The sequence below is a fragment of the Thalassophryne amazonica genome, chromosome 9, assembly GCF_902500255.1.
Source record: "Thalassophryne amazonica chromosome 9, fThaAma1.1, whole genome shotgun sequence".
Classification (NCBI taxonomy): Eukaryota; Metazoa; Chordata; class Actinopteri; order Batrachoidiformes; family Batrachoididae; genus Thalassophryne; species Thalassophryne amazonica.
This window is the reverse complement of record NC_047111.1, coordinates 13932192-13958809: the sequence shown is the minus strand read 5'-3', so window position 1 is coordinate 13958809 and position 26618 is coordinate 13932192. Positions and strand designations below refer to the sequence as shown.

Below are 26618 nucleotides of genomic sequence, written 5' to 3'. Positions count from 1 at the left end.
AAGTCAAAACGCCCGAAGAACAGTGACCAGCGGGCTTGCCTGGGGTTCAGCCGCTTGGCGGTCCTGATATACTCCAAGTTCCGATGGTCAGTGAAAACCGTGAACGGCACAGACGCTCCCTCCAACAGGTGTCTCCACTCCTCAAGAGCCTCTTTCACCACAAGGAGTTCTTGATTGCCGACGTCATAGTTCCATTCAGCTGGGGTCAACCTGCGGGAAAAGTAGGCACACGGGTGAAGAACCTTATCGGTCTCTCCGCTCTGGGATAGCACGGCTCCTATCCCTGAGTCAGAGGCGTCCACTTCAACCACAAACTGGCGGCTAGGGTCGGGCTGCACCAGAACTGGTGCAGACAAGAACCGGTGTTTCAACTCCTTGAACGCGGCTTCGCACCGATCCGACCAGGTGAAGGAGACTTTTGGAGAGGTCAGGGCTGTCAAGGGGCTAACTACCTGACTGTAGCCCTTAATGAACCTCCTGTAGAAATTCGCAAAGGAACTGTTGCAGCTTCCTACGGCTTGTTGGTTGGGGCCAATCTCTCACCGCCGCAACCTTGGCCGGATCAGGGGTGACGGACTTGGAGGAGATGATGAACCCCAGGAAGGACAAAGAGGTGCGGTGGAACTCACACTTCTCGCCCTTCACAAACAGCCGGTTCTCCAACAACCGCTGCAGGACCTGACGTACATGCTGGACATGAGTCTCAGGGTCCAGGGAAAAGATGAGTATGTCATCCAGATATACGAAGATGAATCGGTGCAGGAAGTCCCGCAAGACGTCGTTTACTAATGCTTGGAACATTGCGGGGGCGTTAGTGAGGCCGAACGGCATGACCAGGTACTCAAAATGACCTAATGGGGTGTTGAATGCCGTCTTCCATTCATCTCCCTTCCGGATCCGAACCAGGTGGTACGCATTCCTAAGGTCCAGTTTGGTAAAAATTTGGGCTCCATGCAGGGGTGTGAACACTGAATCCAACAGGGGTAAAGGGTATCGATTACGAACCGTTATGTCGTTCAGCCCCCTGTAATCAATGCATGGACGGAGTCCGCCATCTTTCTTGCCCACAAAAAAGAAACCTGCACCCATTGGGGAGGTGGAATTCCGGATCAACCCGGCAGCTAATGAGTCCCGGATGTAGGTCTCCATTGATTCGCACTCGGGACGTGAGAGATTGTACAGCCTGCTGGACGGGAACTCAACGCCCGGGACCAAATCAATGGCACAATCGTACGGACGGTGCGGGGGAAGGGTGAGCGCCAGATCTTTGCTGAAGACGTCAGCAAGATCGTGGTACTCAACCGGCACCGCCGTCAGATTGGGAGGGACTTTAACCTCCTCCTTAGCGTTTACACCGGGAGGAACCGAGGATCCTAAACAATTCCGGTGGCAGGTTTCGCTCCACTGAGCCACAACCCCAGACAGCCAATCAATCCGGGGATTGTGTTTAATCATCCGTGGGAAGCCCAAAATCACGCGGGAGGTAGAAGGAGTTACAAAAAACTAAATCTCCTCCCGGTGATTCCCAGACACTACCAGGGTTACAGGTAGTGTCTTGTGTGTGATAAAAGGGAGAAGAGTGCCATCTAGTGCTCGCACCCTCACTGGGGAAGAAAGCGCCACTAGAGAGAGCCCTACCTCCCTTGCCCATCTGCTATCCAGCAGATTCCCTTCTGACCCCGTGTCCACCAGTGCTGGGGCTTGAAGGGTTAAATCCCCGCTCAGGATTGTAACTGGGAGTCGTGTTGAAAGATGAGTATGACCCACGTGAATGTTTTGACCCCCCCCCCCCAGCCCAGTCTCTAAGGGCAGGCGTTCGTGTTTTGACCGTTTGGGGCAGTCTCTCTGCTGATGCTCACTCGAGCCGCAGACAAAGCACTCCTCGCGGACCAGCCTCCTTTGTCTGAATGTGGCCCTGCTCGTGTCCCTAGCATCGTCAGCAGGGGGAGCTGTAGCCACACGGAGCGCTGTGGCTGTGGAGCGTGGGGAAGACGGCTCCCTTTCGGACCCGGGAGGAAGAGGGATGGCTTGTGCCTGACCGCGCCCTTCGCCTCGCTCCCGTCGGCGTTCTTCTAACCGATTGTCCAACCGTATAACCAAATCGATAAGCTCCGCCAAATCCCGCGGTTCCTCCTTAGCCACCAGGTGCTCCTTCAGGACCGACGACAGTCCGCTTATGAAGGCGGCGCGGAGCGCAGTCATATTCCAGCCGGATCTCGCAGCCGTGATGCGGAAGTCGACTGCATATGCGGCTGCGCTGCGGCGCCCCTGTCTCATTGACAGCAGCACGGTAGACACGGTTTCGCCTCTGTTAGGGTGATCAAAAACAGTTCTGAGCTCCCTCACAAACCCAGTATAAGAGGCAAGGAGCCGTGAACTTTGTTCCCAAAGCACTGTAGCCCAAGCGCATGCCTCACCTCGAAGCAAATTAATCACGTAAGCCACCTTGCTGGCGTCAGACGCATACATCACGGGACGTTGTGCAAAGACGAGCGAACACTGCATAAGAAAGTCCGCGCACGTCTCCACACAACCTCCGTACGGCTCTGGGGGGCTTATGTATGCTTCAGGGGATGGTGGGGGGGGTCGTTGAATGACCAGTGGAATGTCTGTATTCGGCACCGGGTCGGCAGGAGGAGGAGCTGCAGCAGCGCCCTGAGCGAGCGCTTCCACCTGTGCGGTGAGAGCCTCCATCCTGTGATTAAGGATGATGTGTTGCTCGGTCATCAGGTCCATCCAAGCGGTAAAGGCAGTGAGGATGTGCTGCAACTCACCAATCACGCCTCCAGCCGACGCCTGTGCACCCTGCTCTTCCATTGGCTGTCCAACAGATGGTTGACGCCCCTCGGGATCCATGACGTTGGCCGAGATATCCTGTTGGGGAAAGTGTAGTGACACGGACCCACAACAGGGGGCGCAAATGAACGGTCAATAGATGAGCCAAAAGGTAACAATTTAATGTTGTGAGTGTGCACAACGAATATACAAACAATCACAGAATCTAATAGCAGTCAATCCACAAAAGTGACGTGTGGGCAGGCTCGAGGATAGAAGATGTCTGTCCTGAGAAGAGCCGGAACCACACGATTTCCACTGCCACAGAACCCGGTGAATACTGGAGCTGCCAAGTCCCGAATTCCCAGGTGATCACCGTCCCCGACTGTCGGATCTGGTACTGCTGGCGAGGAGCACAAACAATGAGACGTGGGTGTGTTCACACTCAGTAACCCTCTTGTGCCTGAAGCCCGCACTTCAGGTAGGGTGCCCTCTGGTGGTGGGCCAGCAGTACCTCCTCTTCAGGCGGCCCACACAACAAACAACACTCAATAAGCATTTGGGAACTGAGGACACTAAATGTGAGTGTCATGATTGGGTATAAAAGGAGCATCTCCAAAAGGCTCAGCCATTCACAAGTAAAGATGGGATGAGGATCACCACTTTGTGAACATCTGTGTGAAAAAATAGTCCAACTGTTTAAGAACAATGTTTCTCAATGTTCAAATCAAATCAAATCAAATCAAATCAATTTTATTTATATAGCACCAAATCACAACAAACAGTTGCCCCAAGGCACTTTATATTGTAAGGCAAAGCCATACAATAATTACGGAAAAACCCCAATGGTCAAAATGACCCCCCGTGAGCAAGCACTTGGCGACAGTGGGAAGGAAAAACTCCCTTTTAACAGGAAGAAACCTCCAGCAGAACCAGGCTCAGGGAGGGGCAGTCTTCTGCTGGGACTGGTTGGGGCTGAGGGAGAGAACCAGGAAAAAGACATGCTGTGGAGGGGAGCAGAGATCAATCACTAATGATTAAATGCAGAGTGGTGCATACAGAGCAAAAAGAGAAAGAAACACTCAGTGCATCATGGGAACCCCCCAGCAGTCTAAGTCTATAGCAGCATAACTAAGGGATGGTTCAGGGTCACCTGATCCAGCCCTAACTATAAGCTTTAGCAAAAAGGAAAGTTTTAAGCCTAATCTTAAAAGTAGAGAGGGTGTCTGTCTCCCTGATCAGAATTGGGAGCTGGTTCCACAGGAGAGGAGCCTGAAAGCTGAAGGCTCTGCCTTCCATTCTACTCTTAAAAACCCTAGGAACTACAAGTAAGCCTGTAGGCTGAGAGCGAAGTGCTCTGTTGGGGTGATATGGTACTATGAGGTCCCTAAGATAAGATGGGACCTGATTATTCAAAACCTTATAAGTAAGAATTAGAATTTTAAATTCTATTCTAGAATTAACAGGAAGCCAATGAAGAGAGGCCAATATGGGTGAGATATGCTCTCTCCTTCTAGTCCCCGTCAGTACTCTAGCTGCAGCATTTTGAATTAACTGAAGGCTTTTCAGGGAACTTTTAGGACAACCTGGTAATAATGAATTACAGTAGTCCAGCCTAGAGGAAATAAATGCATGAATTAGTTTTTCAGCATCACTCTGAGACAAGACCTTTCTGATTTTAGAGATATTGAGCAAATGCAAAAAAGCAGTCCTACATATTTGCTTAATATGCGCATTGAAGGACATATCCTGATCAAAAATGACTCCAAGATTTCTCACAGTATTCCTAGAGGTCAGGGTAATGCCATCCAGAGTAAGGATGTGGTTAGACACCATGTTTCTAAGATTTGTGGGGCCAAGTACAATAACTTCAGTTTTATCTGAGTTTAAAAGCAGAAAATTAGAGGTCATCCATGTCTTTATGTCTGTAAGACAATCCTGCAGTTTAGCTAATTGGTGTGTGTCCTCTGGCTTCATGGATAGATAAAGCTGGGTATCATCTGCATAACAATGAACGTTTAAGCAATGCTGTCTAAATGTCCTCACGTCAAGAAACCCAGTCCAGTCGAAGATTCAAGCTTCTCTATTACACATCTGTGATGGCACCATCAATGCTGAAAGATACATCCAGGTTTGGGAGCAACACATGCTGCCATCCAAGCAACGTCTTTTTCAGGGACGTCCCTGCTTATTTCAGCAAGACAATGCTGAAATCGCAGATAATGGACGTATTGCAACAGCGTGGCTTCGTAGTAAAAGAGTGCGGGTACTAGACTGGCCTGCCTGCAGTCCAGAACTGTCACCCATTGAAAATGTGTGGGGCATTATGAAGTGCAAAATATGACAACGGAGACCCCGGACTGTTGAACAACTGAAGTCGTACATCAAGCAAGAATGGGAAAGAATTCCACCTACAAAGCTTCAACAATTAGTGTCCTCAGTTCCCAAATGCTTATTGAGTGTTGTTAGAAGGAAAAGTGATGTAACACAGTGGTAAATATACCACTGTCCCAGCTTTTTTGAAACGTGTTGCAGGCATCCATTTCAAAATGAGCAAATATTTGCACAAAACAATAAAGTTTATCAGTTTGACCATTAAATATCTTGTCTTTGTGGTGTAATCAATTGAATATAGTTTGAAGAGGATTTGAAAATCATTGTATTCTGTTTTATTTATATTTTACACAACGTCCCAACAATTGGGGTTGTACACCATCCACCTCTGTACAAGCCACGATGGTGCACCTGCATTGACAAGTCATCAGGACATGGAGAAAAATAAAAGTCCTCTTGGGAATGTCTCAAGCTGTGTCTCAGCGCACACAGTGAAAACCAGCCATGTGAAAAAATTTGTGTCATCCTGTGATCAACCAACTGGTGAGAGTAAATGTCACGTTGGCCACGAAATATATGCTCCACATGACTGACTATTCCACGGGCGCCATCCAGCCAGACAGCAGGACATGCGGCCCCTCTATGTGCCTGGACACAGTTCCTTCATGAGCCTGCTCAGTTCCCGCCGTGAACCTCACTCACCCATGAACTTCGCTCGTATCAGTCAGTGCCTGTGCGAGGGAGGTGACACAACAGATTTGTTGGTTTTCTTGAGTAAAAGTGTGTATTTAAATTCAAAACCAAAGTTTCCCATGGGAGCCTAAATAAAGACATCCTGCTCCATGATCTGCTCAACAGCACCCCCAGGCTTTAGGATTTTAAGGTACCACTCCATAGAGTGACTCAACTAAATGTAAACGTTATAATGCACATAATGTGTGGCACTTATTTAAGGCAGACATTTACTTTGCTCAGACAGATTTGACTCTGTCATTAAATGAAACAGGTCCCGATTCAAGGTCAGTGCTGGGGGACTCCCCGTAAATCGTTGGGTGCCTCCTGACTGTAACTAACCCCTTACATACATACATACATATAATGGATTTTGTCCGTTTTGTACACTGGCCCACCTGAATCCATTATATGTGTGTTTTACTGTAAAAGGCCACTGTGAAATTGGTCTAAAATTCTGAGTAGGAGAAGGGTCAGTATTAGGCTTTTTTAAAAGAGGGTGAATAACAGCCTGTTTAAAACACTGAGGGTATGTCGTATGGTTGGGGCCCCATCTCCTTGGTGTCTCACATCACAGTTATTGTCTTCACCACTTGTCTCTCGTTCTTGTCTGTCTTTTTGTTGTTTTGGTGGTCAGCCCTTCCTGATAGAAGCTGTCGGTTGGCTTTGAGTAGGATGTTGCAGGCTGATCGGGAAGGGTGGATGGGGGTCACACACACACCACATTCACTCATGCACTACATACCTTCTGTCTTGCAAGAATAAATTGCATATATGCGTATTAATGTTCATAAATGGTTCTGCCAGTGTGGCACTTACCATTACTATATATGCAGACAGGGAAAAAAATAATAAAACACTGAGGGACACAGACAGAAATAAGTGGTCTGTTGATTCTTGATAATGGCGTGAATAATCTTTTTGAATAATGAGGTGGGGGGTCCCAGAGGTCCTGGTGGCCAGCAGGTTCATTTAATTATGAATTGTAATGAGGCATTCAAGGCTCCAGGGGGAGCTGCTGCCTCTCCCAAGAGAGACTCCAGCCTGCTGGCCTTCTGTGTGTGTGTGTGTGTGTGTGTGTGTGTGTGTGTGTGTGTGTGTGTGTGTGTGTGTGTGTGTGTGTGTGTGTGTGTGTGTGTGTGTGTGTGTGTGTGTGTGTGTGTGTGTGTGTGTGTGTGGTGTGTGTGTGTGTGTGTATGTCCTCAGGGATCTTATACATAATAATGATCATGTTGTCCAACACTTAAAACCATGTCATCTTACATCATTGTTCAACACAATAACACCAAACTCCTGAAATACACAAAACACTTCAACACACTGCGGTTAAAACCTGACAGGATTCTTGCTGCTTCTGGTTTTCCTCCACATTAATCTCTTTAAACTTCAACACCATATAAAAGACAGAAAAAAGTCAAACTTCATCATCATCCTCTGGTTGAGTTACTTTGGATGTCCATGACTCGAGCGCAACACCAATTGCGTGTCAAATTGGAGAGGGTGGGGGTGGGAGTAGGGTTAGGAATACTGAGTTAAAAAACATGGCGTCATGAAAATTTGACTCATTTCGTCACGGGAGTATGAAAAAAAAGTGAGACGGGGCTGTTGGTGGATATATCAAGTCAGGGTGAGTACGGATCTGATCCTGCTCCTGGTAACACTGTAACTAGTGTCGCAGACCAAACGGTCCCCCCTAAAGATTAGCCCGCCCTGACTTCACTGCGCATGCATCATTTGGACCACAGCAGCTCCTCTGAGACGGAGTCTCTTAACACAAAGTGATCAAATGGATGAATGTGATTGTTAACCATCAGATGACAAAGTAAAACCTCTTAAATCATTCTAAAGTCAGTTTTAAGCAGAAACAAGGCGATAATCGCTGCGTCGCTACTGCTGCTGTGAAATGATGGAGGCCCAGTGAACTGCTGCTGAGGCGCTCTGATCGCTTCCTCTGTCTTTTATGATGAAATAATGCTGAATTTATGTGTAAATGATTGTTGTTCTTCAGATATCTGTCATTGAGACAGATGATGACTGGAGGCAGTTTGAAGCAGAAACGAGGTGATAATCAGTCAACTACTGCGGCTAATGACGCATGCGCAGTGAAGACAGGGTGGACCGATTTTTAGGGGGGACCGTTCAGTCGGCGACACCGGTACAACCTGCTGCATGGACAGTGGTCGGCTCCCCCACTAGCGCCTGTGGTGGAGAGGAAGGGTGGGCGAAGTCCCTGTGAGGCGGCGACCACCATACTTTTATGTTTTGTTTTTTCATGCTTTTATTGATTTATATGTTGTTGTGTTGCTTTTGGATGTGTATCCTGTTGACGTGGTATAGATGGGGTTCCATTTTTAACCCCAGTGAAGGCACACAGTTGAGCAGAAGGTAACCTCTGAAAACAAACCAAGCTTGGGCTGGATTGGGTAACAACAGAACTTGGCCTGGGTTAAGAACTCTCCCCCAGTTCAGGTTAGGGTTACCCATTTATACTGGAGTTTGCAATCCAGCTCGAACCAAATTCAATACAGATTGCTTTGTAGCTTTCAGACAGGGGTGGGCACAATTCCGCTAATCCGCTAACGCTACTTAACAAATATTAGCAGATTAGTTTTTCAGATAATTTTGAAAACCATCAGCAGACCACTTAGCTTCCACTAAATTTAGCTCCACTAACTTTCAGTCCACTAACTTTATTTTTTTGTTTTGCTGGCATAGTGAATGTGACTGGAGGACCTTTGTAGCCAGGACAGCGGTGGGATCGAACCCCGGACTGCTCGAACTAAAGACCAGAACTCTACCAGGCCAGCCAAAAGGGAATTCCCTGTTAGCCAAGCTAGCGGGGAATTCTTTTCAATCCAAACTTCACCTTGGTACATATCTCCCCACCATTTTTGACTTTGTACCGAGGTCACAGCTGCATTTAAGCATGTTCTGTGACTACCCACATCCTGCAGACAACACCAATTGGGACCGGAGGACCTTTGTGGCTGGGACGGTGGTGGGATTGAACCCCAGACTGCTTGAACTAAAGACTAGAACTCTACCAGGTCAGCCAAAGGGGAATTCCCCATTAGCTAAGATAGTGGGAATGTTTCAATCTGGACTTCATCTTGCTACAGTGAATAAAACTTACAGTCAAAATCATACATTTTAGTACTTACCTGTTGTGTGTTTTGCAAAGGAAGAAAAAAAAAGTCATTTACTTCCAACATGCAAGAAGATAAGCAGTGGGGAGGAGACATGAAGCACAACACACGTTTTACTCATGAACAAATCATTCTGGACAGTTTGTCGATATTGATGGTAAGTGTATGTTGGTTTTTACAAATAAATAAACCAACCAGTGAAGGAGACTCATTTTTCCCATAATGCCTTTCGGCAAGTGTGTCTGTTAAAGCTCAAACATTCAGAATTCTGTGCATTCCTTGATGACACAGTTACCGTTAATATGGACAAACTGTCCGGAATTAGTTGTTTACGAGTAAAACCATAGGTGAAAAGTGTGTTGCGATTCATGTCTCCTCCACACTGTCTGTCTTTTTGCATGTTGAAAGTAAAGGACATTTTTTTCCCCTTTTTGGGCAACAGGAGCCAGCCCACTCCGCTCGCTTCTGCTGAAGTGGGACTGAGCTCACAGCCGTCTGACTACGTAAGACTGAAGCTCTGGCTTGTTGTTCATTTTTGGGTTTGTGATTGCTTTTGATTTTACTCAGAAGCCTCGGCGGTGCTCTAACTTGAAACTGGCTTATCAGTAGCCGACAGCACTAAAAGTTAGCGGTTAGCTGTAACTTCCACTAAATTATTATTTTTTTCCGGTTTAGCGTTCTAAAAGTTAACTTTCCAGTTAGCGGATTAGCGATTATCGAAGCTAACCTTTTGGTTAGCTGTGCTCACTGCTTTCAAACGTGCCTTTCAAATCTGGCTCATGTCTACACACACGTCCAAACTCAATATGGATGGCTGAAGCTGAATCCAAGCCACGCACCTGTGCATGTGTGTGTATGGGTGATCCTGCTTGGCGTATTGAGAACAACTGTCACTGTTTTATTTAATGATGAGGAATAATGGATGGATTATTTAAATGCAGAGAGTTGCTTGGCTTTAAACAGGTAAACATATCTGTGTAATATTTCAGAAAGGACTAGGTGTGTGTGTGCAGGTGTGAGTGTGTTTGTCTGTCTGCCTTGTGACAGACTTGCATCCTGTACAGGGTGAAATCCACTTCAGTCCATAATGACTGCTGTGATAGGATCCGCCCCCCCCCCCCCCCCCCCACCATGATTATTAATTTGCGTAGGCAGGTATAGAGGGTGGATGGATGGATGGATGGATGGATGGATGGATGGATGGATGGATGGATGGATGGATGGATGGATGGATGGATGGATAAAAAGTTAACATTTTAAGCTCACATCATCAACCTGCAGTTTGTCTCTGCAGATGAAATAAACTCTGGTGTAATGAACTGTGACCTTTTTCTGACCTGTGACCATTAGTGAAGTTGTTACAAATTACAGCAGCCCAGTAGAAACTGACGTCCAGTAGTCTGGCAACTCTGGTTCTGCCGGCTTCTTCTGATCCAGTCAGGACAGTCCAGAAGCTTGTTGCAGACCATCAAATAAAACCAGTAGATGTGTGGTGGTGTATGAACCCATGATGATGTGGTCGTGAAGGATCCCTCCCCCTTCTAGTCCCTTCAGTCAGATTAAATCTGCTTCATCAACAAAAACTACATTGTAACAACTGACCGGAGCCTTTTATCTGTTGTTGGAGGTTCTGATTGGTGTCGGAACAGTTTCCAGTCTTCGTGTTTCTACCTGCGAGTTGTGAGTTTTAGTTTCCCAAACTGTGTCAGACTGTTTAGATTTTATTGTGATTTCACTGAACAACGTGAAAGTGTTTGTGTATCATCAACTGACTGCTCTACGTTTACAGGTGGCTGTAAAAGTGATCATTTAGCTGTTATATTATGGGGTGTTCACTTATGTCATCCACTATTTTGTGTTTGTGTGTTGTTTTTTAAGGTGTTATTAAAAAGTTTGACTTTTTTTTTTCTTGTTAAGATCTTTTTTAGTGATTTCTGGCCAACATTTGGACTCTTGATTTATTTACTTACTTACTTCTTATTCATTATTTATTATTGCTTTTGTGACCTGCTCGCTGTCGGTACACTGATACCTGTAGATCTCTGGAGCGTTCATTAACACTTTACCGCAGAGAATCCAACACCGGCGACGCCGTCCGGCCCCCAGAAGACTAATGACATCATAAAGTGTTTTTCTGATGAGGCTTGCTGTGGGGCTCATTAATGACAGATTCTGTTTCACAATTATTTGTTCTCTGGAGACTCCATACACAGTGATGAAACACAGGCATCATTAGGGGGCAGTGTTGTCCCCTGAGCTCCCAGCATGCAACACTTGCATGAAACATTTCCAACCAGAAACAAAAACATTTTGAACTCTGAAGTAATAAATGCAGAAGAGGCAAAGGTCATGAAGTTTGACTCTACGCATTCCATGAGGGTTATTTTCACACACACACACACACACATCCTGTGGCCTGAGTAGTTTTCCAGGACTCCGGCTGCTGGGTGTGAATGCCATCTTCCTGCTGCCTCCCCTCCTTCCTCACAGACCAAAGTCCTGCCTTCAGCAGCAGGAATCTGATTCCAGTTAGTCCGGCCCCTTCAGCAGAACTCAGCGTGGCTGAAGAACTCAGTGGTTTGGTGACAATCACAAGAGGAAGAGGAGAAAGCTGCACACTCCACAGTGAGTTTAAATAAATCATTTCTTGCACCCGTTCGTCCGGGGTCAAGCGGGATCGTGAATCTGTTCCGTTACAGCTGCTTGGTTCCTCAAATTAGCAAACAATGCAAAGTGAGAGAGAAAAGAAAGGACCAGGTCTGAATGACTTTTCTCTGCAGAAAGGTGTTGGTGTGCTGCTGTTTGCAGGTGTTTGAGTCTGACCTTACACAGACAGCAGTATACAGAAGCCTGCATGAAATCAAATCTAAAACACCAAATTAATTTTTTTTTTACAGGGAACAGAAAACAAATAATAAACATTTAGTGTTTTTGCAGGATCCTTGGGTCCGGCTGGAATGAATGAATGCCAAACATATGGTTACTTAGTGAGACTGATGAGGAGGATTACTTTCATTATCAGGGAACACCAGCTACCACATTTTTTTCATGTGGTGTGTTTCTCTGGACATGATCCAGAACACAGGTGCCTCAATATTGAGGACCCCAGTAGCTGGAGAAGACTAAGGACATGCCTACGTTTCACCTGGTCAAAACCAGACAATGACCCTAAGCACGCAGCCAAGATATCAAAGGAGTGCCTTCAGGACAACTCTGGGAATGTCCTTGAGTGGTCCAGCCAGAGCCCAGACCTGAATCTGACTGAACATCTCTGGAGAGATCTGAAAATGGCTGTGCACCGACACTCCCCATCCAACCTGATGGAGCTGCAGAGGTGGTGCAAAGAGGAATGGACCAAACTGGCCAAAGATAGGTGCACCAAGCTTGTGACATAATTTTCAAGAAGACTTGAGGCTGGAATTGCTACCAAAGGAACATCAACAAAGGATTGAACAAAGGCTGTGAATACTTATGGACAAGTGATTTCTTAGTTTTTAAAATTCTAATAAATTTGCAGAAATCTCATGAACTTTTTTTCACATTGTCATATGGGGTGTTGTGTGTAGAATTTTGTGGAACTGTTTTTATCCATTTTGGAATAAGACTGTAACCTCTGTGGAAAAAGCGAAGTGCTGTAAATACTTTCCAGATGCACAGTATACAACTTGAGAGGAGACAAGCTGGAATAACATAAACCATGTTGATCTTGACTCATGTGACCAGCCCCTCGCTGCCCAGCTGGCCCCTCCTTTGGGTTATGTATGGCGTAAGGACCTTAATGTGAGCGTGCCAAAACCCTCAGAGATTGCATTGCAGAGCTTTTAGTTAAAGTTTTTACATGAACGTCTGGAACGCCCAGCTGGAAGTGTCCCAAAGGGGTGATACTTTACACAACACAACTTGGAAAAGGCTGTCAAGATTGTTTTGGGCATAGTTGAAGGATTAGAAACATGATTAGAAGCAGAATCAGAGCAAGAGAAAAGGTTTCAGCTGGAGTTGGCCTGCATAAGGGATCGTCGTTAAACTCAAAATTTTTTGATCATGTTATGGATGAACTCCAGGATTCCAGACTGGGCCACCAGCACCAGAAGAGAGGAAACTAGAACACTGGAGGCGGAAGTAAGACACAGGATAGAAGATTAACAGGAAGAAGGTTTAATGAGGATCAGGATTCAGACATTAGCTTAAAACCATAAAAGCAGTAGAGTCGAAGATGGAAATAATCCACAGAGTGCACTCTGGATGGAACAGGAAGAGGAGATCAGGAGTGTTATGTGATCCAAGAACGAATGCAAAAATTGAAAGTCAGGTTTGGAGGATCACCAATGATGTTGGAATCTGAGACATGGCCAGTGAAGGGAGCGCAGGTGAGGAAAGGAAAACATGGAGAGGGACGTGTCAGGTTACGGAGCTAGTAAAAAATAAATGAGAGAAGAGGAGGAACAAAAAAGAGGAAAAATATCCAAGAAAGGTCCGTAGGTTGTTGTGGAGATAGTAAATAAGTGATGAGAATGAAAGTACAGCAGAAGAGAACAAGGAGAAGAATGCAGGTGGATGATAAAGGAAGACTGGAGGTTGTAAACGAGGTTCAGTACCATCAGAACTAATCCACCCACAGAGAAGTGAGGAAAAATTGGAGGGAAAGAAGAAGAAAGGCAGCAGCAGTGAAGCATTTGGCCTCGTGACACCCGCCAATGTCTAAATGTTTGTCTTCGACCTGAGAGGAAGCAGAACATCAGCAGCAGCAGTCCTGCGTCCCGTCAACGATAACGAGAGGCTTCCTTCCTGCTCGCTCAGCAACACACACGAAGAGCGTCTCAACAAGAATCCAGAACTAAATATCACACTTCATTTACACGGCCCCCAAAACGACACACCTTATGGACCTTTATGTTTTTATTGTTGTACATTATATCAATCAATCAATCAATCAACTTTTTTTTTATATAGCGCCAAATCACAACAAACAGTTGCCCCAAGGCGCTCTATATTGTAAGGCAAGGCCATACAATAATTATGAAAAACCCCAACGGTCAAAACGACCCCCTATGAGCAAGCACTTGGCTACAGTGGGAAGGAAAAACTCCCTTTTAACAGGAAGAAACCTCCAGCAGAACCAGGCTCAGGGAGGGGCAGTCTTCTGCTGAGACTGGTTGGGGCTGAGGGAAAGAACCAGGAAAAAGACATGCTGTGGAGGGGAGCAGAGATCGATCACTAATGATTAAATGCAGAGTGATGCATACAGAGCAAAAAGAGAAAGAAACAATATATCATCATAAAAAAATTCTACAGCAGTGGCCGGCGAGTCAGTTCAGCCTCGGAATGTTTTTTTTTCCCCTCTTCAAATGAACAGCAGAAAAAAAAATCACGTCTTCTTCAGCAAAACCTGATTGATTTTTTTTTCAAAGAAACTAAACTTTTTTGTTCTAATCTAAATGAGCTGTAATTAACCAATCTCCTCAGTATCTGTTCTCTTCTTTTAATTTCATAGCTGACCAACATAGTATGAACACACGGTCCAGCAACTTGTCTCTAGTCCTTCCCCATGTTAAATCCTTTGGTGTTTCCAGTTTTATGTTCACTGGTGTGAAGCTTTTTAACAGTCAAATCAGAGTCTGTGATTCAAAGTCCTTATTTAAAAACAGGGTTAAACACTTTATTTTGCAAGATGTCCCAACAAGAAAATAGTAAATTTATTTATTATTAAACCAGTTGTGTTCTGTTTGTTGGACCTTTTCATGGTCACGTTTGTCTTTGTATTGTTTTAAAGAAAAGTAACAAATTTGTTTTGTTTTTTTCTACATGTAAGAGGCTTTGATGTCATTCTTATATAAAGTGAAGTTTTATTTTAGTAAAGGTTTTGCTGCAGAGCGTTATCTCGGCTGATTTTCACCGACATCAGCTGAAATCTGAACCATTTCAGCTTTCTGGTCTGAAGCACGGCAGAGAGAGAGAAAAAAGACATCCGTGAATTTTAAACGGGTTCTTCAGGAATCAAAATGGGAAAAACACATAGGTTTTGTGAAAGTGTTCACATGTCTTAAGATTCAAGATTCAAAGTTTATTGTCTTATGGACAGGAAGGAAACATGTTTCCCTGTACAACGAAAGGCTTCCTTTGCTACCCACAATGAACAATATAATCAGAGTATAAAATATAATAGTAATAGTATGAGACTGGGCTGCCATGTACTGTGGAGTTGCGTCAGGAATGACATCTGGCGTAAAACTTGTGCCAATTCAACATGCAGATCCATCTCGGATTTGCTGTGGCAACCCCGAGTGCAAACAAGGGAGCTGCCAAAGGAACTTACAACTTACTGTATACTGGACAGAGCAGTGTGGCGGTGTCCAGTAACAGAGGTTTGAAATGAAGTTCAGCACTGACACTCACCAAGTCGAGGAAAGTGGCCACCGTATTTCCTTGATTAAAAGACCGACCGCTTATTTTTTTCAAACCATGCTCAGACCCGGCATCTAAACAACGCAGGGTGTAATTCAAGGCTGGTGATTATTAACAAAATGCTACTTGCTGCCTGCACTGTAATGTGGTTTTAAGTTTCACACATATTCCTGTGGGTGGCGAACCAAAGAGCTTTAGATCAGAGCCCTTTGCCTGGCTGTGAACCTGTGCATCTGCTAAATGATGGACACCACAAAGGGCTGTGATCTTTCACTTTTACGTTTTCACTCCTTCCTCTCTTGTCATATTTTAATAGTTTTTGCAGTTCGCACGCTGATTACATTTCAGTCGTCGATCAAATATGTTTGGCAGAAAAGTCCACAAATATGAACAACTTTACAATAAGGAGTCAGAAAAAGATGCTCAAATGACCTACAGTTGGTTTGGAGGTTGATGATTGTATAAAGAAGTGGAGTTCATTGAGGGACAAATTCATCCAGAAAAAGTTGCTGTTCCAGTGCAGTAAGACGGCCACCAACGTGACGGAGAACTTTAAAAGGGTCACGCCCACGTCTGCGTCATTGCATGGCCATGGAGTTGCAGAAGCATAACTCAGGCTTTAGGATTTTAAGGTACCACTGTGCAGTGGACTTAGAAAAAAGAGTGACTCAACCAAATGTAATCTTTTTAATGCATATAATGTTCAGTGCTTATATATCCTCCTGACTACCAGGAAGGAAGTCAGGAGGATGAGGCAGGCATTTCAGACAAAGTTTTGACCCGGTCATTAAGTGAGGCAGGTCCCGATTCAGGATTCCCATAGAATCCTGAATCCATTATATGCGAGGTTTACTATATGCACATATTTGTGTACATATTAATGTGATGGACAGTGTTGAGTGTGCAAATATAAATGTGCAATTGAGGATGTAAACAGACAAGTGTGCATGAGGTCAACCACAATCGTGAACTCCTGTCAGCTATTCAGGAGTCTGATAGCAGTGAGACAGAAGTACTTGAGTCTGTAAGTCAAAGTGAGCTTTATTGTCAATTCTTCACATGTACCAGACATACAAAGCTATCAAAATTACATTTCCCACCATCCCACAGTTTGTCTTATTGACATAAGACATAATGAGCATTCAAGTAAACAATAATAAGTAATAAGATGATGAAGACGCAAAAAAGATTTTTGCAGTGAAGAACTAAGAGCTCACTGTTCACTGTGACAAGTGGCAGTGAAAATTAAAACAGTGCAGAGACAGTCAAGGCAAATAATGGCAGCTAAGGTATTTTTTGTTTGACCTCAGTGTGCAAGTGGCAGAGTAGTGCAAGTACAGTCAGGTCATAGGTAGGTAATAAATAGGTAGGTAATATAGGTAATAGGTAATAAATTATATTTGAATGCTCACACACCCAAATGTGCCCGCGCTGGTTATCTTTAGGAACAATTACACAAATTAACTATTTACTCAGAAAGCAGCCTGCATCATGCACCGTGCCAGCCTCTAGCCTGTTCCCAACTCAATGCACTTGCACATCACATATGATTTGGACATTGATGGAATGGAAATGTTTCCATTTAACACAAACAAATTCATCATGTGATGGCACCTTTATAGCAATATGTGTGCAGTCAGTAGCTGCGATCACATTAGGGAAACCAGCTCTTGCTGCAAATTGTTCTTTAATGTTGGAATGTGATGTACCTGGATGACATTCGGATGATTGCGTTCCACACAACTGGCATTGCTCAGCTCAAGGTTGACTGGCACACTCCTGACCGATCAGCCAGCTCCCGCTGGAATGCCCCTGATTCCAGGAAGCCCAATGTGGTCAGTACCTGTGTGGGCACAGACAACCCCTGGCTCCTCGCTGTATTGCGCTCTGGCCTGGCCGCAGTTCTGCATGCAACTCCAGTAACAGTGTTCTTGGTCATCAAAATCAGCTTATGAGCCAATTATCATCTTTTGCAAGTAAATCCTCGCATTCGCTGAATGCTCGCTCATGTCAGATTGCACCATTTCCAAGGTCCTCTAACTCTAATGCAGCCACTGTTGCGTATGCTTTTATGTCCACCCATATAACTGCAAACACGTGGGTGTGTTATTGTTTATCAGCATGTCACTGATGTGTACATCACTCTGATAACTTCATGTTTTTACACTATTAACAACTTCCCAACATCACCGCTACATGTCAGCAGTGGAACAATAGCTGTAGAAATGTACGTACGCCAGTCAGGATTTTTGCATGACACACCACACATTTTCATGGTCATTTCACTTTTGATACATCTGAACGTTAGCGTGGAGACAGACGGATGCCAGGTTTTTGTGCGTACGCACACTTTGTACATGATTACCCTTGTGATGTTCTCAGCTGTCTTCCAGATTAAATCAGTCCTTCATGCTGTTTAACATTTTATTTATCCAGACTGTGGATTTTAATGATTTTTCACTTTTTGAAATCATCTGTTAAGTCAGATATTACTGCTGGTGGGCCAGTTTTGCCCCACGGGCCAGCAGTTGCTGACCACTGCTTCACAATAAGACCAGAATTAGACACAGATATAAACGTTCATCACTTCTACAGTCGGCTGTCTACGGACTTATCAGGACAGGGAATAATTTTATTGTGTGCGTGACGTAGACGGTTTCTGGCGTGATTCATCCACAGGATGCGTCATCAGGGGAACAATGGCAGCAGCTGAACAGAAGATTACATTCTGTCTCTGTAGAAGACAGGGATGAAGTTCCGTTGTCAGGCCAGGTCGTGGTTTTTGTCAAAAATACAACCCCAGTTCCAATGAAGTTGGGACATTGTGTAAAATGTAAATAAGAACAGAATACAATGATTTGCAAATCCTCAACCTATATTCAATTGAATACACCACAAAGACAAGATATTTAATGTTCAAACTGATAAACTTTATTGTTTTTTTGCAAATATTTGCTCATTTTGAAATGGATGCCTGCAACATGTTTCAAAAAAGCTGGGACAGGGCAACAAAAGACTGTGAAAGTTGATGAATGCTCAAAGAACACCTAATTGGAAACAGGTGATTGGGTATAAAAGGAGCATCCCCAAAAGTCTCAGCCGTTCACAAGCAAAGATGGGACGAGGATCACCACTTTGTGAACAACTGCATGAAAAAAATAGTCCAACAGTTTAACAACAATGTTTCTCAACGTTCACTTGCAATGAATTTAGGGATTCCATCATCTACAGTCCATAATATAATCAGAAGATTCAGATAATCTGGAGAACATCCTACATGTAAGCGGCAAGACCGAAAACCAACATTGAATGCCCGTGACCTTCGATCCGTCAGGCGGCACTGCATTAAAAACCAACATCATTGTGTAAAGGATCTTACCGTGTGGGCTCAGGAACACTTCAGAAAACCATTGTCAGTTAACACAGTTCGTCACTACATCTACAAGTGCAAGTTAAAACAAAGTGAAAGCCATACATCAACATCCAGAAACACGGCTGTCTTCTCTGGGCCTGAGCTCATATGAAATGGACAGACACAAAGTGAAAAAATGTGCTGTGGTCTGATGACTCCACATTTCAAATTGTTTTTGGAAATCATGGACGTCGTGTCCTCCGGACAAAAGAGGAAAAAGACCATCCAGATTGTTACCAGCGCAAAGTTCAAAAGCCAGCATCTGTGATGGTATGGGGGTGTGTTAGTGCCCATGGCATGGGTAACTTACACATCTGTGATGGCACCATCAATGCTGAAAGGTACGTCCAGGTTTTGGAGCAACACATGCTGCCATCCAAGCAACGTCTTTTTCAGGGACGTCCCTGCTTATTTCAGTAAGACAATGCCAAGCCACATTCTGCACGTGTTACAACAGCGTGGCTTCGTAGTAAAAGAGTGCGGGTACTAGACTGGCCTGCCTGCAGTCCAGACCTGTCGCCCATTGTAAAAGGTGTGGCGCATTATGAAGCACAAAATAAGACAACGGAGACCCCGGACTGTTGAACAACTGAAGTCGTACATCAAGCAAGAATGGGAAAGAATTCCACCTACAAAGCTTCAACAATTAGTGTCCTCAGTTCCCAAATGCTTGAGTGTTGTTAGAAGGAAAGGTGATGTAACACAGTGGTAAACATACCACTGTCCCAGCTTTTTTGAAACATGTTGCAGGCATCCATTTCAAAATGAGCAAATATTTGCACAAAAACAATAAAGCTTATCAGTTTGAACATTAAATATCTTGTCTTTGTGGCGTATTCAATTGAATATAGGTTGAAGAGGATTTGAAAATCATTCATTTAAAAGCAGAAAAGCAGAAATGAGTACATTACAAGACACTGAATGAAAACAAGCAGAGAGAAGAACATGTCTTATATTTTCTGCCCCCTTTTTACAGTACAATCTTTCAATTTTAAGCATCATTATTCAACATTATTTAACAGATTACATTTTTTGACTTTGTCACATACCACTGACTTATTTCATAATTTTAGCCATTATTTAAAAGATTACATTTTATCAGGTTACATTTTAGACTTAAAACATTTTAGACATTATTAACAGATTACATTTTAGACTTTGTCACAACCCACTGACTTATTTAATAGTTTCATACTTACTTAATACATCTAGTTTAATATGTTTGTTAAATAATTTAAGCGACCTTGATTCTTTGATTTCTTTGTTGAGGTTGTTCCATAATTTTACACCATTCACTGCATTATTTACATTTTACGTAACGTCCGAACTTCATTGGAATTGGGGTTGTATTACTCCTTCACAAGCATTCCAGGATCCAGATCTTAAATGTTAGTTAAAACTTCTATTTCACAATATTCACCAATGTGATGTTTTGGCTCTACCGTGTTTGTCTCCCTTAGCCCCGCCACTTTCTGACTCCACATCTGTTCCCCACCCGCACATCTCTTTTTCTTTCTTTTTTCACTTGGCCGCAGTCCAACCCACAGAAACACTTTCACTCTCCCCACACAGAACGTGCACACGACTCAGACCAGCACCAACACCTAAAAACAAACACACAAAATCTTTTGATTATTTCACTTCTTTCTTATTTACTAATTTCTGTTTTTTAAAAAATTATTATTATCATTATTATTATTATTATTATTATTATTATTTGTGACTGTTAACAGCATCAGATCCTAAATTTAGATGTTAACTGAATCTTTACCTCCTTACTTCCCGTATTTTCTGGAGTATAACTCGTGTTTTTTACTAGTTTGGGATCTCCTGCGAGTCACATACTGAAAGAAATTCAACATTCCTTAGAACATTAATAATCATAATAAGTTTTATGTCAGACTTTATCAGGAATCAAAGCACTAAACAAAATAAATGCAAATAGTACAAGAATAAATGGCAGTACTAAAAAGTACACTGCAACAAGGCACAAAATCTCAAATTAAAGAGCTGAAAATACAGAAAAAATGTGTGAGTTGTACTCCATCCGGTATGAATTATACTTTGGTACGGGTTATACTGCAGTAACAAGTTATTAGGGATGGGACGTTAAGCTTTTCCCCTGATTCGATTCTCTCATGATTTTTGTGGGTGCCGATTCAATTTAAATTGCGATATTTACAATACTGCTAATTTCTGCAATTCTTAGTTTAGCTTTCTTAATACCAGTGAAAAGTTGCATAATGACTATATCAGGAGGTAAATTTCCCCAAAAAACACACATCACATGTAAATCTGTTTTTAATATTTATTTAGCAGCTTATTTAACTGTTCTGCTCAGTCAGTGCTGTAAAAAAAAAACTAATTTCACAAACAGAGCACCTGAACCTGAACACCTGGAAACTCAAATGTGAGCCTTTAACTTTATTAAATTGAATTTGAAAAGTGCTCTTTTAAAATCCTAGACTTCAAAAGTAGTAAATAAAATGTATAATACACAAAACAAATAGTTATTTGTAGCTTATTTAACTGTTCTGCTCAGTCAGTGCTGTAAAAAAAGTTTTTTTTTTTTTTTTTTCACAAAGAGAGCACCTGAAAACTCAAATGTGAGCCTTTAACTTTATTAAATTAAATTGTAAATTTGAGGCACTGCTGTTTCAAAGAAATACTTTCTGGAAGGTATCATGTAGAGGCGATTGCTCTAAGACTGCAAGTGAAGCTCAGCTTCCCCTAAAATGTCAAAAAATAAGTGATCAAATATATACTGTTGTGTGTACGTCATTGAATAAATATGCGCTACAACGCGCTCAACTTTTGTTCAGAATCAGCTTCTTATCACTGGTAATGACGCGGCTTTCCTCTCACTCAAACCCGCAGCTTCACAGTGCTTTAAACAGTGTGGACGCTGAGCCTCCACAGAGTTCAATAGCGACACAAAGCATGCAGCTAAACGAGACGAGTCATTGGATAAATGCTGGGCTTTGTCCCGCCCATCGGACGCTCAGCGTCTCTGGGGGTCTATGGGGCAGTGGGCTGGCCTCGGCAGGCCCGGACGCTCAGGTTCTGCATGATGATTGGATGATCTGTCTGAGGCTGAATCCCTTTTTGATTGACAGCGAAATGAGCGAATCAGCGATCTTTTGGTGTAAACATCCGTGGGAGCATTTTCATTCTGTTCTGAGTTGAACTGGAGACTTTTCTAATCCTCTTAGCGGCATTTTCTTTGTTAAAAACAACTAGCGACAAATCGAGCTTCTATTTCTGGTGTTTTTTTTTTTTGTTTTTTTTTGTAGCTGCTTGTGTTTGGAGTCTGACTTCTATCACTCTTTCTGACTTCTATCTCAGTTTCTGTCCCTACCGAGCAGCGGGTGCTGCTGAGCTCCTCCACCGTCACAAAGCGCTCACAGGCGGACAAACTTCACACTAGCCTCACGCCAGTCCCAGCTAGCGAGCTAGCTAGGTAGCAAGCTGCACATAATGGCAGACAATTTGAATGTTGTGGACCGGATTTTGGCGAAGCCATTTGATAGTCTTCCTTACGAAGAAAAACAGAGTTAAACAGCAGGACAGATCAACTCCTCAGATTAATTTGGTGCAAAAGGTGGGGAAAGCTATGTGATTTCTTGCTGTTTCTGAACGACATGGAGTTGGACAGTGCAATGCCTCAGGTGTACAAACTATTGTCATTAGTGGCAACGATTGGAGCTACATCTGCAGGTGTAGAGAGGAGCTTCTCCTGTTTAAAGCGGCTCAAGTCTTACACCTGCAACAACATGGGCCAAGGCCGTTTAAGCAGCCTAGCTCTGCTGGCCATTGAGAGGACACTAGTCAAGTCCCTGGAAAAGATGCCTTGTTGGTACGACAGGGTCACAGATCATTTTCTTGAAAAGGAACGGAGGGTAGAATTTACGTATAAATAAACCGACACATTTTATGATTGCAGGCCAAAATTGAGCTTCCCCTCCTTGAAAGACCAGCATCCGCCACTGGTATCATGTACCTCAACTCCAGCGTGTGTAGCATTTTCCTGAAACCTGTATTTTCCACAACACCTTAAGGCTGCAGATCTTTGCAAATAAAGTCTGTAATTGATTTTGTGATGCATTTGGATTTGTCAGAACCGCTGGGTAGATTGGAAAATGCTGCTTTCGGTGTCTGCTGGCTTGCTGCTGCAGGACGTTTGGCTGGAAGCTCTGCATTTACTTCAGGATGGTGCCTTGCTAGATGGGCTTTGAGGTTTGTCATATTTCCACAGTACACAACGTGTGTGTTACAGATTTTACAAATAGCTTTTGACATGTTCAGATCTGCTTTTGCCTTCAAAGTAAAAAATCCAAAATATGCCCACACTTAAGATTTAAAACGTGATGGTGGGGGATTTATTGCTGCACCATGTAGGGAGTTGTCCACCATTCTTCGCTTTCAACTGAAGTTTTTTTTTTCCTGTGGATGGATGTGACATCACATTGCCAGGTCGAGTCGAAGAAAAGCATTTCGCCATCTGCTGGAAAAAAGTGGTAACTTTTACAAACCTAAACATAGTCTAAAATGAAGCATTCAAATTTTGAAAAAATCAATATTTTTTTAAAAAAATCGATTTTAAAAATTGCAAAACAAAAAACTGAGATACTTATGTGAATCGAGTTTTTTCTCCTACCTCTACGAGTTATACTCCTGTACAAACTATACTCTGGAAAATATAGTAATAATAATCACTAAATAATGACAGAAGACATCTGAAGCAGGAACTGAGCATCTGTCCATAAAACGTTAGATGTTAGAAATCACATGAATCAGTTCCATGGAACAGTGACACCCGTCAGCCTGCGGAGGGAAACTCTGTGGAGTTAAAGCTGAGCTCCACGCAACAACAGAAACTTATGACAAAGAACTGACATTTTCTTTGTTTGTTGGATAGCCGCTGATTGTAGTAAGTGAGTGCTTGATTTTTCCTCCCACAGATTCAGTCGCTGTGTGCTGGAAAGTCGAACATGGTGTGCAGTGACCTCAGTGCGAACTCTGACCTCACAGGGTCACGAGCTTCAGCTAGATGCCGGCGCCCCTTCAGCAGCATTAAGGTTCGTCTTCACTTCACGACTCCATCTCAAATAGAATGCACCTGTTCTCCTGAACCTTCACACACCTCTTTGGTTTGACTGAAGCTCTGCTTCAGGTCCAGACTGGAATCACACCAAAAACCTCTCAGTCCAAACCCAAGACTCGGCACCAACCAGACACTTAATCTTCACTCTTTGTCCACTGAGCAGGACACAGTCATCTTTACTTACACGTGTATTTAGTGTCAGTAATAATCTGAAAATAATCTGGTTTGTTCCATTGTCGGTTTTCATATTCACAAACTTAAAGTGTCCTTCTGGATCCGCAGACTCACAGGAACAGGAAGTGATGTCATAGGTGCCTCAGGTGGATATGGTGGTGGTGTGGTTGAGGTGGAGTTACACCTGTGACTGACTCCATGGACATGGAGCTCTCGTGCCACCTGCTGCTGTGATGGTTTTGGCTGAGATCATCTCAGAAGAAACCTAAAGACAGACCCTGCTCCAGTTATCAGTTGTTTCAACTACAATTGCAGGACAACAAAGGTCCAAATCTTTAGGGTCCTGGTGCTTCCGGTCTTACTGTCTGATTGTCAGACTTGGACTCTAACCAGTGACCGGAGGTGAGGACAGGATATCTTTGGTACCAGGTCTTTGTGGAGGATCTTTGGGTCCTGCTGGAATGACTTTGTGTCCACTGAACAGTTATTTAGTGAGACTCAGATGAGGAGGATCACTGACACTGTGACGGAACATCAGCAGCCACATTTAGTCCATGTGGTGAGTTTCTCTGGACACAGGAGTGTTGAGGACTAGCAGCAGCTGGAGGAGGTCCAGGGGACGCCCCTGCTTCCTCTGGCTGCAGCAGATAGCTTGGTTAGCCTTACTTACGTGTGTGAAGCACCTTGAGGCAACTCTGTTGTGATTTAGCGCTATATAAATGAAAATAAATTGAAATTAAATTGAAATTGTAGCCTGCACACGTGGTTGTTCTGTAGAACCCAGTATGTTTTCATAGTGTGGTGGATGCAATGACCCGTGGCACCAGCACAGCCTCCCAGACCAGAACTGAGTGCTGCTAAAAAAAGTAAAAAACACCTTGCTACTGACCAGAGAAGATCGTGGGAGCACTTTACCAGATCCACTGATCCACCAAAACACTCGGACCGAACTCCAGCAGCACAAATGTGGCTCTGCATCCACATCCAGCAAACAGTCCTTTACCACCTGAGCCGGTGTGGTGAGCTCTACATGCTCATAGTTAAGGTTCAGAGACCGTTCTCAAACTAATACACCAGAATGTGACTCCAGACCACTTGCTCATGTACTTACAGGAGAAACAGTAAATGAGGACCAGGTCTATAAAGTCTGACTGTCCTTAGATCCAAGGAGAGGTCTTATTTTAAAACAAGCAAGATCAACTGAATTGGTGAGCGATAAGTTAATAAATTTTCAACTTTCTTTTCCATTAGGGGGCGCCGCAGCAGATCAGTCATCTCCATCTCACCCTGTCCTCTGTATCTTCCTGTCACACCAACCACCTGCATGTCCTCCTTTAGCACATCCATAAACCTCCTCTTTGGCCTCCCTCTTCTCCTCCTGTCTGGTGGCTCCATCCTCAGCATCCTTCTCCCTATATGCCCTGGGTCCATCCTCTGCACATGTCCAAACCATCTCAATCTCGTCTCTCTGACTTTGTCTCCAAACCGTCCCACCTGAGCTGTCCCTCTGATCTGTTCATTCCAAATCCTGTCCATCCTCATCACTCCCAAAGAGAATCACAACATCTTCAGCTGTGTAGGACATAGCTGGTCTCAGTGTCGTCTGTGATCTTTCCCCTTCACGCTTGTCTCGGCTGCTCAGACGTGAATGTAATTCAGGAAACTCTTGCAGTTGCTTTGTCTCCTGCAATTTAACACTTTTGGAATCACTTCCCCTTAAATACAAAATGTTGGCGCACTGATGCTGAGACAGTGTCTCTTTCTTCTTTCTCCAGTTTTTTGTCTTCTGCCACAGTTTGCTGCAGCTGGCACAGCTGCTGGTGTCAGGCTACATGAAGAGTTCCATCTCCACCATCGAGAGGCGCTATGGCCTCTCCAGCCAGAAGTCGGGCCTGCTGGCAGCCTTCAATGAGGTCAGTCATCACAGGACAGACAGTCTGTGGATTTTGAAGGACTTTCTTTCTTTCTCTCACCATTGTTGGTGCTTTTACACTTTGGATTACAGCTGAAGATATTTGTATATTATTGCAACAATGTACAGAACTGTACACATGACTAACAAACCCCCAAATTACAGTCCTGAGTTACTGAGAATAATAAAATAACTTTTTGATCGTTCATTATTTTAACAATTAAAGTTTGTACAAGAAGCCAATGAGACGAGTCACAAGATCAAAGTTCTTATTCACGCTGCGGACTCGAGCAACAACCAAATGAAGACTCCTAACAGTCGTGAGAGACAGTCAGGGGACGTGCTGCAAAGTGGTATCAAAGGTCACATGACACCTCGGAGGATGTTCATTCAGTTGTTTAATTTTGTAGAAAAAAAGCAGATCACAGACATGACACAAAACTAAAGTCATTTCAAATGGCAACTTTCTGGCTTTAAGAAACACTGTAAGAAATCAGGAAAAAAAAATTGTGGCAGTCAGTAACGGTTACTTTTTTAGACCAAGCAGAGGAAAAAAATATGGAATCACTCAATTCTGAGGAAAAAATTATGGAATCATGAAAAACAAAAGAACGCTCCAACACATCA

General features: G+C 43.7%; 1 protein-coding gene across 3 annotated transcripts in view; it reads left to right on the top strand.

Moving 5' to 3' along the window:
* Positions 1 to 11410: 11410 nt before the first annotated feature.
* The window catches only part of slco2b1 (solute carrier organic anion transporter family, member 2B1), a 65133-nt gene continuing 49925 nt past the window's right edge, over positions 11411 to 26618 (top strand). The window contains exons 1-4 of one of the 3 annotated variants that reach the window (XM_034177616.1): positions 11411 to 11612; positions 22920 to 23037; positions 23763 to 23879; positions 25855 to 25992. In XM_034177616.1, coding sequence (XP_034033507.1) covers positions 23026 to 23037; positions 23763 to 23879; positions 25855 to 25992 — 267 coding nt within the window. In that variant the 5' untranslated portion in view covers positions 11411 to 11612; positions 22920 to 23025. Of the gene's footprint in view, positions 11613 to 22919; positions 23038 to 23762; positions 23880 to 25192; positions 25288 to 25854; positions 25993 to 26618 lie in introns of all 3 variants that reach the window. The other 2 variants (XM_034177618.1, XM_034177617.1) reach the window with 2 other exon arrangements.